Here is a 14,016-nt window from a genome sequence, read left to right as displayed (position 1 = left end):
GAGTTTTATGAACTCAAAAGTCTGAATCAAGTTTTCTAGGGCTGAAATCAAAACAAAAGTAGGTTGGATTTTTGGGGTTTTTCAGCTCAAGATGAGTTAAGACGCTAATTCATCTGGCATTTATGTGCAGAGTCAAAAATTCGTGTTTTGGGGGTTTTAACATGCATGCTGCAGCTGAGAGATTTGGCTTACAACTTCAGCATACCAAAAAGAACAGTAGGACCAAGTGGCTGAAAGTAATACCCATAAAATAAAAACGCCGAGAAAGAAGGAAACATATCCCTTCTCTAAGTCACCCTCAGTCTGTCTAATGGGTACCTTATAAAAAGAAACAAAGCTATAAACATGAGGTGGTAGCCTGCAGCACCTTAAAAATCTAAATGCAATGAACTATGTGAACATAAAGACTCCTAGTTTTAGAACAGCAGAGGAAACTATATGCTAAATATAACAACTAATAAAAATAATGATAAGCATCTCAAAGAGTGAGAGACTGAACAGACTCCTGTCCAAGACTCATGGTTTCTGTCCACTTCAATAGTAGCAACCTGAAAAAATATTTGTACATTGCCATTGACTTGATTCACAGGCTTTACATCACCAAGTTCCTCACTGCAATTCTTAAACATGCAGGCCATTCCAAAATGTGGCTAGAATACTGTAATTTAGCTGCTTAAATGGAGTTGTCAAGGTGCGGGGCAAATTGAATTCCTGCCACCTGGGAGCCTCAAAAGCTTACTCTCTTGGCTGGACTCCCCCAAATGCAGCATAACTAGCAAGATGCCTAGCACAAGACTAAAGTTTACCCAAGGTGGTAATAGATTTTTTTGTTATCCAGAGAAAGAATAAAGTACAATCCTCAAAGAGAAAAGAAAGTCCTTTCCATAACATACAAATATGGGAAAGGGCAGAGAAGACCATCCCATTCTTGTGGGCAGTGAAGGAAAAAAATAACCTAATCAAAATGCCAGTACACAACATATCCAGAAATATCGTGGAGCATGTATCCCTTACCCACGCACATAGAACTGCTTCAAAAATAGGCACAGAATAAGCATATAGTTGAAAGAGCTGATAATTTCTCCCAATTCACTCCCATCATTTTTAACTGAAAAGCAGGCACTGCCTCAACACTCATCTGCAAGCAAAGCTAAAAATGAATTGCTTGCAATATATAGTTATCCTAACTTGGCCCAGACAACACAGTATCAAAGTGCAAACTAAGATTAGTAGATTATGTCAGAATGAGCTCCCATGGTTTATTTTTGAACGCTGTAAATATCGTTAGCCAGTCATCATAGCGTGTGTGTGCCAAAATACGCTAATCTCCTGCAACTATCACGTCATCCAAAAGATGTCAGACCAGAAAGGCAAGCTTAAAGAACTGAAAGCAGAGCACCAGGGACTCAAATACCACAAACCCTCCCGGAGTACAGCAGCAGGCCACAGTTTCTCAACTTCCTATTATTTGCATTTCTTCTCAGTCACAGATCCAAGGCTGTCTTTTTTACAGAGCAAATCAAGGGAAGAACCTGGCAGAAAAGATGGCAAGAAGCCATGCAGAAAAGACGAAGCAGATTACAGAGGAGAGACATTTAGAAAGCATTAAATCATGACTCTCAAGTGATACAATTATGAACACTTCTGGGGGCATCATCACATTTCTGCTGAACTGATTTTAGCAGTGTCAAAATGTCCAATTCTGCCTGTAGCAATTCTACAGGCACTAAACTGAACCTGACCAGAAACTACATGAGCTCCAAAGGTCTGACCTAGATGCAGAAAGTATACAGAGACCTTAGTTTAGCTTTCTCGCTTCATCTTCAGTGTATTTTTAATCACAGAATCCCATTTTTATGCCGACTAAAAGGAGGTTTTTGTCCCTCAGATTAAAATAGGGGACATTGTTTGTGATGCATCAAACAATAGTCCAGGGTGAGACATTTGCCGCACAAATGCTGAAACAGCTTTACATCTTCCCTATGTGTACCAGTGAAACAATGATTTCCACCTGTGCCTCTTTCCCTGCTTTCGTGCTCAGCTAGGCTGGTCACTCCGAATGGCTTCCTGCAGAAGCATAAATTAAGCCAATAAACTTGGCACGGGAGCAGATGGGGTGCACTCCCAGCATCCGTCTGCTCACAGACCAAGGAGCCATGATCCCGAGCCTGGAGACACAGTGCTCAGTGTGGCAATGCTCCCAGCCACTGCTCAGCTTTGCCACTCATCATGGCCAGCCACCCTTGTAGAGCAACTTCAACAGCAGCATTTTACAGCTTCAGATCCCTTTTATGCATAGGGAAGAGTCAGACAAAAAGACAGGACACGCAGAGGGGAGGAGAGCTAGCATATTTTCAAACAAGACCTCACTGCTATAATTAAAGGGTTTATTCCTTTCCCACAGCCCACACTGAAAATACCAGGCCTCTGTCAGATTACTGAAGGAACAACTTCAGAACAGGATGTCATTACACAAGGGAAAGTGTGAAACCCGAGCAAGTGAAACAGCAAATGGTTTTAAGCCTTCTACCTACTGCTTCATTGAGGAAACATTTTTGTGACTGACTGAAATAAACTCACCCCTCCAAATGAAAACCAAGAGGTCCCAAATAAAACCTGCCTGTTAAAAACCAAGAAGGATTGCATCCAATACTCCCAGAAGTAATAAGCCAGCGAAACAACCAACCCATCAAAGATCTAAGAGAACACCAAGCAGATTTTGGCAATCATATTATTTCCTGTATCTGCATTTCAGTGCCAAGTAATCCTCACATACTAGACCTGAATTTTACAAGTAATTTGCAGATTTTAGGTTTCCTGGTGGCTTCCTACCACTTAAAAATGCTTTAAATAAAAAATGGTGGTTAAACACAAGTCTGTGTGTACCATGTCCCATCATTCAATGTGAACATTAAACTCCAGGTACACTTTACCCTTTTCTCTGAAGTCCTTAACAACAGGTTGAAAACTGTCAAGCTGAAGTTTTGGCCTGTGGGGTAGGGACATTTAGAGCCATCAGCACCAGGAAACACTTAAGGGAAGTTCAGGTTTGGCAACACTGAAATTTGCATTAATAGACCCGAATTTTAATATCCCGTTAATCTTACACAGAGGCAGTCAAATCCATCAGCACTATTGTTTTCAGACTGTCTGCCCACTAAGGCAAACAATGCATCATTTACACTTGGTTTACATTTATAGTTGGGAAGCAAGCCATGCAAAAGACTAAGGGGGAGAGACCAGAATGTTTTAAATGCAAATTTGGATTTTGAAGAATTGAGTATTCCTCTGCAAATTCCACATCTGCTAGATCACACAAAAGCTGGGTGCCTGAAATAAAAAATTATAAACGTGTCTCTACTTTCCCTTTCTCTATTTTAAAATTGCCTTTAAAGCCTTTCTTTCACTTGACTGCTGCAAACTGGAAACTTTAGAAATGAAAGCAGCTGGTCTTTCCCCTATGTCAAGGTGACTGAATTCAGTCACTATACAATAAAAATGGGCAAAAGCAAACCCCAAATCAACCCCCAAAAACATGTCCTGCCTCCTCAAGAGCTTTCACTTATGTTCAAGGCAGGAAATAACAGTAATGTGTATAAACAAAACATAAATTTTAACGTGGATTCTCTTTAGCTTCAGACCATGAGATTTAAAAATTGACCTACTTTATGTAATACTCCCACAGCTGAGTCATCACAGTATCAACTGGTCTCTATCAGCTGCAGGGTATGATCATCTCTTAAAAAAAAGTAGAAGCATCCATACTGAAACGCCTGTTTTATTATGTTAAGAATATAACGTTAATCTAACAGTCCAGACTGTAACTGGGGAGGGAGAAAATTTTGAAGAAAGTTGAAACTACATAAAGTAGTCTCTTATAATGTAGATGCCATGCCTTGTAGCAATAGCCTGTAAGCTACAGGATAGAATACTGGAGAAGGCAGCAGAAATACAGATTAGTTCCAACTCTGCCGCTGTTACAGCATGTAGCTTCAGGCAAGTAATTTAGACTTCTTCCTTTTTCATCAAACAATAAAATGGAGGGAACGCTACTGCCTTACAGAATCAGCTGACGTTTATACCACACTTTAGCATATGCATAACATTAGCTATTACTGCAGAAAAGGAAGGGGTAATATGTTTTTAATGCTGGCTTAGTAGGCCTCACAAGAGAAGGTGAAAGTGCTTAATGAACATTAGAAACTCTTCACAGGGGCCTTGATTCACTCTAATTCACTCTGGGCAGCATCTTACTGCTCCTGGCTTGCAAACCATCAGAGTGAGCAGGAGTCTATTAGTATCTCAGGGCAAAGCATCTGTTGATAGCCAAACATTCATTTAAAGAAAAGAAGTATTTTAATTATTAGTTTCTACTTATGTACTATCCTATAGCCACTTACAACATAATGCTGTAGTTTCAAGAGACCAGAAGAAGGTTAAGAGGAACCCAAAAGTAGCTCTCGAGTGCAGCTAGCATGTTTAAGTTTTTCCTACAGGAAAAGAAAGACTTGAGCAGCTATGCTGCTGGAATTGTTATTGCAAGTGTGAAATAGACTCAACAGAAAAAAGCCCCAAAAGGTGATGAGAACGAATATGCAACTCACACTGAATACTATCTCTGCTGCCAGCAGCCTATTTACATTATTTCTTGTAGGAAGTGGTCAAACTTAGAGCCTGTCATCAGTTGTGGGGATGGGGGAAAGAAATGGCAACCACTCATAGGAAAAGAAGCAGGGCAGGAGGCTCCAGCTGAAGCCCTGGAGTGCCCAGGGTCAGGCTCCAGCACAAATGCCCCCGATGCAGAAGAAGGTGGTGGCGCTGCAGAGTTATCATCCTCCCCAAAACCCCCTGAGCCCACATCAAGCACACTCAAATAAAGAGTCTTGTATCAAAGGCTGCAGCAGGCACAGGGGCTCTCAGATGTCTGCAGCATGCTAATCCTGGCCAGGCCTTGCTGCCTGTCTGAGGGGCTTACCAGGCCATCCGTAGGTGAAGCGTGTCACCTCATGGCAGACTACAGCACTTTTACTTCTGCAAGGACAAGGAAACAAATCACACGAGGTGACAGTAGTGACATTACCCCTTAATTATATTTCACCATCTGCTACCGTGGCAGAAGCATGCAGGTATTTTAAGGCGGTAATCCAGGTCTGATACTCTGAGACATAAGCTAGCAAGAACAGATGATTTGCTATTCAAGCACCACAAAAATGGTCAGAAAAACGCACCTGTGAAATTACATTCAAGACATCAAAGCTTTTGAATCAAGAACTATTAATTCCAAACGCATACTGAACGCAGTCTGGCTTCTTGGTGGATGCTTTACAAAGCTGTCAGTTTTGTGAGGCTGGAGCCAAAAGGCAATATTTGATATGTAAAGATGTTTGAGAAGGAGGAGGGTAAAGTGAGAAGAAAGAGTTGTACGAGTCAGCCATGGATCTTTTAAAAATTAAGTGATAGCGTTTTTAAACCACAGGAAGAAAAGATGCATACACGGATTTCCTCATTCCTGGGTTACCAATCGCAAAAGATAACACTCCCTCCCTAAGTTTAAAAGAACTTTCAAATGCGAGCACTTACGGAGCAGGGAGCCTAGCACCTAGCCCTTCGACGGCAGCTCACAACACAGAGGCTTCACTCCATTGTTCTCACTACCTTCTTGTTTTCAGAATTCATTCTGCAAATACTGAAAAGAAAAAATACCAGAAGCAGCAGCCTGAACAGGCTCCACTCCTGACACTAGGCCAATCTAAGCGGAGGTTGGATGGGGCTCTGAGCAACCTGATCTAGTGGAGGGTGTCCCTGCCCACGGCAGGGGGTTGGAACTAGGTGATCTTCAAGGTCCCCTTCCAGCCCAAACCGTTCTGTGATTCTATGATTCTGTGACAACCAGCAGTGAAATGACAGGAGTGGGGCCACGAACTTGGTGCCCGTGCGGCAGCTCTGCCCTCGCTCCTCTCGGCAGTGCACCACCTCCGGCCTAAGGGAACCAGGGACTCGAAGTGGGCAACAGGGCCCGACACCGGGAGCATTGTTCCAGGTGCAGGCGAAGCTTGTGCTGGCACCGGCGAGGAGGAGGAGGCGGCGGCGGCGCGCTCCGCCGGGCTGCCGTAGCACCCGAAGGTCACGGGCAGGAGACGTGCCAACACGCGTGTCGCCACAAGGCGACGTGACCGGCGCTCTCCTCCCACCCCGAAGGCGGCAGGGCGGCCCCGCACCTGCTCACCTGGCCCGGGCCGCCCCCTCGCTCCGTCCCTGCCTCCCTCCCCCGCGGCGCCGCCGAGCGCTGCCCCGGGGGCTCCTCCCGCCCCCGCCCCGCCTCGGCTCTGACGTCACGGAAGGGCGGGGGGGGCGCAGTGCCGGGGGGGCGCCGAAGGTTCCGCGGCGCGCAGGCCCTTCCCTTTGTGACGTCACGGGGAACGGGGCGAACCTGGCCGGGCGGCGGCGTGGCCGGCGGCCCGCGGGCTCCGTCACAGCCCCGGCAACCTGTTGCTGCCGCTGCCGCCGCCAGCGCGCCCCGCCGGCACCGCCGCCCCCTGCAAAAAACGAAAATGGGGAGGGGCTGGGGGGGGGAAGAGGAGAGGGGGGATAAGGGTTAAATAAAAGCGCCGCCGCGAAGTTGTGAGCGGGAGAGCCAGCACCCCTGCACATTGTCCGCCCTCGTCTCTCCTGCCTTCCTCCCCCGGGAGTCGCGCTCTCGGCCCCTGCCCGGCGGTGCGGGAGCGGCGCCGCATTGTTCGCCCCGGGGGGAGCCGGGCTTTGGGGTGATCTCTCCTCCTTTTCCTCTCGCCCCCCCTTCTTTAATTAATAACACCGCGGTTTCCTTCCCCCCCCCCCCACCCCGCTTTTGTCTGCCTGCCTGGGAAACGTGGACGCCTCGCGTGTTTCGCCAGACTTTCCACCCGCCGTTCCCGTTTCGATGCCATACTTTAAAGTCGCCGGCCCCGGGCTCCCCTCTCCTCTGCAATGCGGATGTATTTTAATTCGGAAATTTAGGGGGGTGTGGAGGGGGGGGGTGGAAAGGAGGAGGGGGGCCAGCTTCGACATAGCCCGCAGGCCCCCCCTCCTCTTCATCCCCAAAACCACACACACATCTTTCCACCATCTCCGCCGGCCAGCGTTGCAGCGGGGCGGGCAATCGATAGCGGCAGTCAGCTGGAGTCAACTGCAATTTTTACCAAATCTATAGAATACCGAGGCAAAGTGTCCCGAAGGTCACCCTCCTTGCCAAGGGACAACCCTCCGCTGAAAGAAATCGGCGCAGACGACAAGACGCGATATAAACTACAACTTTTAAAGCCTCGCTTCAAACACACCCAAAAGCGAAGATTTATATATATTTCCCCCCAAATCCGCCCCTCAAAATTTGGTGTTGTGGTTTTTTGTTTAAACATGGAGATAAAAATCATTATTCACTCTACTGCATATATGGATAATCCCCTCCGCTTTTCCAAATGTAAGGAAAAACTGTCCTGTGCCAATCAAAACGTAACTGGAGCACGAACAAAAATCCAACTACCCATCCACATTTATATGTTTAAAGGATTAGACAATTAGGAGGGATTGGTTAAGCGGCTGAATAAAGAGAGGCAGAAATACAGCCCAGGCTGCGTTGGATTAGCCCAAATTTTCGAGCCATCATAATGAATTATTTTTAAAACAGCACCGAGCCATTTTCCTCATTATTTCAGTCAATCCCGAGGAACGCGCTGCCCGTAAGGCGATCCCCGGCTGCTCCGGTGTCTATCGCAAGGCAGAGCAGCCGAAGATCGCACACAGGAGAAGGGGATGTGGTACTGGAGAAACCAGCTCGCCATAACCAGACACTCGGTTTCAACTTAAAGGGCTTCCAACAACCACCGCCGCCGCTTCACCAGACGGGGATAGACACACGTAGATAATTTAAAAAAAAAAAAAAAAAAAAAAAACACCCAATCCCAACAAAAAAAAAAAAAAAAAAAAAAAAAAAAAACACCAGCCCAAAAAAACAACAACAAACCTATTTTAGCATGCAAAAGCACAGAATTAAGAAAACCGCTTGAAAATGCAGTTCGGTGACACTATCGTGGCAGCCCCCCCAGCTCCTCGCGTTTCATCTAAAACTAGATTATGATTGTGTCATTTGAGGTCAATACATTTATTCACTGGAGGAATCGCTACACAAATCTGGTTTTATAACCGAACTGGATAGCAGGCTTCCCCATTAAAAGGGGCCTCTGAAACTCCCCCACCACACCACAGAAAAATCAAATTCAGCATCACATTTGTTCCCAAAGCCTTAGAGCTGCAAGATTACTATAAACTTGACATTCACTGCCATTTCCTAAAACTGGGAGTCAAACGATGTATGTTATGACCACTTACGTATTTCTTTTGAATTATATTCCTCTTGGGTCTTTCTTTGCTCATTCTGGTATCCAAATTCTGATTGCAAAAGGGGACAATTGCTTCATGAATTAAAGCCGAGACAATTAAAAAAAAAATTTTAAAAATACCGGAAAAATCCAGGGGGGAGGGGGTTGTTTGTAGTGGTATCTTGTAATCCGACTTTCTTTCCTCACAATGTGATTCTCCTAGCAATAAATCCGAGAAATGGGGGACGGAAGGAAAAAAAAAAAAAAAAAAAAAAAAAAAAAAGACGAATGCGAAGGAAACAAAAAAAAAAAAATCACTTTAGTGAAGCATTATAATGGAAAAATTCCCCCTAAACACAAAAAACGACGCCCTTGATATCCCCTTTTCTCTTTCTCAAGCCGCCTAAGCGATCTGCAGGTCCTTAGTGTCAGAGCTGTAGTTACATCTTGGAGGAGGAAAGGGGCCGGGAGGAGAAGATAAATAATCGGGACGTTGGAAGTCACGTTTGTGCCGCTGCAGCAGGGAAAGCGGCAGGGACAACTCCAGCAGCGGCGGCGGCTCCGGCGGCAGCAGCGGCGGCGGCAGCGAGGGCTGCACGCACCGTGTGTGTCTCCGCTCCTCCAGCTCCCCCCCAACCAATGAGAACAGCTCTCCGCCAGCAACTTTAAATGGACCTGGCTCTTTTTTTTTTCCCTCCTCTGTTGTTAATATCTATGTCTGCGTGCGTGCGTGTGCGCGCGCGCGTGTATGTGTGTGTGTGTATATATATATATATATGTATGCGTGTGTATATATATACACACACGGACACACGGCACACACACATACATGCATACACCGGCTAGGGCTCGCCCTTAATTCCCAACCGGGGCAGCAACCGCAGCGCCCGGCCCTTCGCCGCGCTCAGCGCATGCAACAGGCCTCGCCAAACACTCCATGCGGGTCAAGCGTCATGCGCTTCCCTCTCCCACCCCCCACCCCTCTTCCCACCTCCCTTCTTTCGGCATTTAAGCGTGGCCACCCGGCAGCCAAGGTCGCCGCGAGCCCTACGCCGAAACCCGAGCGGGGAATTTGACGACGGTCCCTCAAGAGCGCAGCACGCTCTGTCGCCGTGCCCTGCCCCCCTCCCCGCCCCGCTGCAGCCTCCTCTCTCCTCCCGCCTGCCAAGGGCTGTCCTTCCGCTCCGTCCTTGCGCCCGCCGCGCCTCCCCCGGCTTCGACACGCACAGGGGGCCCGTCGCGCTGGCAGCACCTGAAAGTCACGTTTGGCCGCGCAGGCCCCAAGAATTGTCCTTGCTCGTGGGGAAAGTTGTAGTTCTCTCGCCACAAAATGGCGAACGGCGGAGAACTACATCTCCCGGCGTGCGCCGCGCGCCCAGCGGCCGATTGGCTGTGGGCAAGGAAACCCCTTCGCCACGCTCGTCCTTCCCCAACCCCCCTCCCCCCCCCCGTTGGTTCCCCCCTCCCGCTTGTCTCCCCCAACTTTCCCCCCTCCGCGGCGCTCGGTGGTAGAGGCGGGGGGCCGGGGGGCAGAGGGCGGGGGAGAGGTACGACAGGAGAGGGAGGAGGAGAAGGGCGGGGGGAAGTTTATTGGGAATCGCTGACAGGGAGTTGGGAGGCAGGCAGGCGCCGCGGGAGGCTGCAGGGAGAGCGCGGGGATTAATGTGTCTGGGTTGGGCTGCGAAGTGGCGGCCCGAAAACTTCGTGTCTGTGTGCTGCGACCGCCGAGGAGGCGGCGGTCTGGGTCTGCCGGACAGACAGACAGACGGACGGACTGTCTGCCTGCCGGGCGGGCGGTGTCAGCTCGGGACACGCTGCGGGCTGGGCTGCGCCGTGCGAGGCCCGCTCGGTGTCTCCAAGGTGTCCGAGGTCGCGCGTCCTGCCCGCCGCCGCCGCGCCGGGGCTGCCCCGCCGATGGCCCGGCGCGCCCGGGAATAACCTTTCTGTTATATAGAGGAGGGAGGTGTGCTTTTCAATCCCGCTTCCCAGGAGCGGCGGCCAGGCCTCGCCCGGGACTAGTGCCGGGGCTGGCCAGTGCCTGCTGCCCATCCCCGGCGGGCTCTGCCGCTGGACCCGGTGTCGGCGCGAAATCTCCAAGTTCCAATTCTCGATTAATTTCAAATGTGTTTTTTCTTTCATTAAAACAAAAATTAAACTGTTATGGAAGTGGAATGTCCTTCTTCACCAAAACCCCAGCAGTTTCTTAATGGTGGGTTAAGGTGCTGGAGCAAGCAGAGAGGAGGGTCACAAAGTTGGTAAGGGGACTAAAGCATCTTCCCTACAGGGAAGACAGGCTGGGAATGTTTGGGGCTGTTCAGCCTAGAAAAGAAAATGTTCTGTGGAGACTCCATATTTTTCAAAGCCAGGTTGGAGAAGGCCTTTGAGCATCCTGATCTAGTGGGAAATGTCCTTTCCCAGGACAGCGGGAGCTATAACTAGGTGATCTTTAAGGTTGCTTCCGACCCCTAATATTCTATGATTCTGTAATTACATCTCCTCTAGGGAAAGGGAGGAAAGAGAGTCATTAATGATCTCCCTTGGTGTGAGGTATCACTGTACCCAGTTTGTGTTTGTGCTTTGCTGTAGGACTCACCCTCACCATGAACTATGAGCTGGTGTACTTTTATGCTAATGGCTACACTTGGGTGATGCTTTAGGGGCTTTACACTGTCTTCCACATGCAGTTTTTATGTTCAGTTCCCTTCTGGAGCATATTATATCTGCCCCATAGGATTGAAAATTTTTGTGCAAGACTCTTGAGTGGCAGTGTTCAAAGACAGAAGAACAGGACACACAACTTGCCAGAACCTCACTCACTAGTACCTAGCCTTGAGTCTTCACCATGAGACCATCCTTCCTTGCTTATGTAAATAAGTGACCATCGTGTTCTCCCTGTATCTTAGAAATACAATGCAAATAATGCTTAAGATGCTACATAGAATAAATAAAATTATGTCATAATTTCTCTAGTTTCCCTTAACTTCTTCATGTTTATTGCTAATTATTTCAGAACTCTTTTCCTAATCTTGTTTAATAAAAATTTGGGTATAAAATGGTCTGTGCTCGGCCTTATCCAATACCAAACTTTTATGATAATACTACTTGTGATCAGGTTAGTCTTTTGAAACCTTCTGTTATAGGACAATATAGATTCCTTCTTAAGAGTGAGTTTACGGTGAGGTTTTTGTTCCTTGAAATTGGAAATACACATATTGCTCATAGGACTGTTTAACTTCCTGCCCTCACTTATTTTTATTAAGGTGTTTATGTAGCATGAAGGTCTAGGACATCCTTGGAAGAAAATGCTTTTGTCTTGGCTTTTCTTCAATTAGTAGCAATGAGTGTGTGCTTGTCCAGGAGACATTTTGGAAAGCCAGAAGAGACAAAGATAGCTATTCATGTATTTCTGAGTCAACAATTGAGCAAAAGGTTTTCATTGAAAAACCTACCTGGCTTTTCTCAGATGGCATAAGGTAGCAAACCCATCTATTCCCCCACCCCTTACTTCGGAGATTACTTCCTGAGTAGTCTTAAAAGTCTCGGTGTTGCTATGTTTGCTACTGGCTTTTGTGCCATGTGTTGAACAAGAGCTTACTGTCAATGCAAACTAATGAATTTTCTTCTCGAGGCTGGGTGGCAGAAACCTTTCCCATAGATCCATGGCTCTATTTACATTTGTGTTCTGTTACACAGAGCATTGTATTGTGCACATGCTGGATATCATGTATCTGCCGTGGGTCTTGCCTTTCAGTTCTAGCCTGTGTACATTTTGGGGACTGACCTTTTAAATACTGATGCTGGACTGATTTGCAAAATTAATTAAATGCTGGGACAATAGCACTTAGTATCATAGGCTAAGTGCTATTGACGTCAGTGTTTGCAATTACATTTTGATCACTTTTTTTCTAGTTTCATTGTGATTTTCATCATGGTCACTTCCAACTATAACTCCGCTTGAAGATTTTTGAGAAGTGACTACTGTTAGCAGGATAGAGATTCCTTGTTCCTTTTTTTCCTTATTTCCATCTCATTCATTTTTTCATTATAAATAATATTTTTACAGGAATGACACACATTTGCAAAGGAGCTACCAAACTGGATTTGTCTTCTACAACTAGTTTTTAGTCACTGTCCAGTGTCAACCTTTCCAATAACCTCAGTGGTCTGAGTATAATACTATTGTACAAAAAACTTTGGGGATTTTTTGTTTCTTTGGGTTTGTTGGGGTTTTTTGTTTTGGGTGGGAAGGGGGATTTCTTGGTTTGCATGGTTTGTTTAGGATTGGTTTTTTGGGGGGGTGAGGATATTGTGGAATATTTCTTTGCATGAGCATAACACATTTTATACATTGTTCATTTGGACTTGTGCATACTAAGCATCCTAGGTGCAGTTATCTCTGAGCAAGAGGTGAAACATGGTCACTTTCTAGCATATAACTTTCCAGCACACAATTCAGTGAAAACTAAAAGGAAACTTCATTCAAAAGGAACCTTGGTGATACCTCTCCAGCTACTAGAGTTTTCATAATATTTGCCTAGTTCACATCTCAATGAAGATAAAATCCCTCTGAGGTTATAGGAAAAGAACATTCATCATGGCTGACTTACCTATGACTGTATTTCTTTTTTTTTTTTTTTTTTAATTAGGGACTACTGCTTTTGGCACTTTTGGACTTGGAAGGCAGATGTATGTGCAGATTGGTTTGTGGTGTCCTCAGAATTCTGGGGCAAGAGTTTTAGTAAGTTAATGTGGAAGGTCCTGCCATGGGTGCTGGCCAAAACAGGTCAAAATTAATAAAAAATAACATGTAGTTCATAAGGAAAATTATATAATTCTCAAAGTTTTTTGGTTCTTATCTCTTCTTATTGGCCAAACAGATAAAACAATAGGCACTAGCAGTACAGGGAAGGCAGAACGAACATGGGGTGAATTCATGAGCCACAATTCACCAGTCAGCAAACAAAGGGCGTGATGCCAGACAAGTTCGGACATAAAGGAGCCTTGTCTTGGGGGCAGGTTGTGATTCTTTGTGAGCAGATGGCTGCTTACCAGTTCATAAGGATTACGTCTGGATACCTTTTTTTAACTCATATTTACCTGAATTATGCCTCAGAAAAGACAAGATTGAATTCTCTAGTGTTGAACAGGTTTTCTGCAATTGAAAGTGATGCAGCTTTGAATTCTGAGACCTTATATCTTGTGTGGATAAAAGCAAAATGTTTTTTATGTTGAGAAGGATGAGAGTGAGAGAGGGTTGGTAGCTTTTTGCTGCTAGAGACAGAACTTGCTTCTAGCCCTAGAATCTGGCTGGCCATGTGCAGAGATGTGTGGGGAATTCTCAGGGTTTTTTTTTTTTTTGAGGTTTAAATCGCTTCTTGGAAACTTGGTGGAGTAGGTGAAGAGACTTTAAAAGTGGACCCCCAGCTTTGTCAAATCAGTACACATTCCTACAGAGTAGCTTTTTATGCAACAAACAATGACAGCATTTATGTATAGCATATTTTGTTTCATGTTTGAGAAGATAGAACTTTACCACAGGCAGACAGCTCTTCCTTATAGCAACTAAAAAGGATGTGGAGGCTATCAGAGAGAGGCCTCTGCCTATAGATCCCTTGCCACTGGCTTGAGTTGATGCCTAGTCCTAATATTCTGGTTTCCACAT

At 46.3% G+C, this 14,016-nt stretch overlaps 1 protein-coding gene across 2 annotated transcripts in view; it reads right to left on the bottom strand.

Moving 5' to 3' along the window:
- The window catches only part of JARID2 (jumonji and AT-rich interaction domain containing 2), a 211,030-nt gene extending 201,344 nt beyond the window's left edge, over window positions 1-9,686 (bottom strand). Inside the window, exon 1 of one of the 2 annotated variants that reach the window (XM_053988818.1) lies at window positions 9,607-9,686. Coding sequence is in view for 1 of the 2 variants with exons in the window: in XM_053988004.1 (XP_053843979.1) it covers window positions 8,365-8,409 (45 nt within the window). In the remaining variant the exon portion in view is untranslated. Of the gene's footprint in view, window positions 1-8,364; window positions 9,036-9,606 lie in introns of those variants that run through there. The other variant, XM_053988004.1, reaches the window with a different exon arrangement.
- Between the last annotated feature and the right edge of the window lie 4,330 nt (window positions 9,687-14,016).

This window comes from Vidua macroura, chromosome 1, assembly GCF_024509145.1.
Source record: "Vidua macroura isolate BioBank_ID:100142 chromosome 1, ASM2450914v1, whole genome shotgun sequence".
Classification (NCBI taxonomy): domain Eukaryota; kingdom Metazoa; phylum Chordata; class Aves; order Passeriformes; family Viduidae; genus Vidua; species Vidua macroura.
This window is presented reverse-complemented; position numbering and strand designations above follow the sequence as displayed.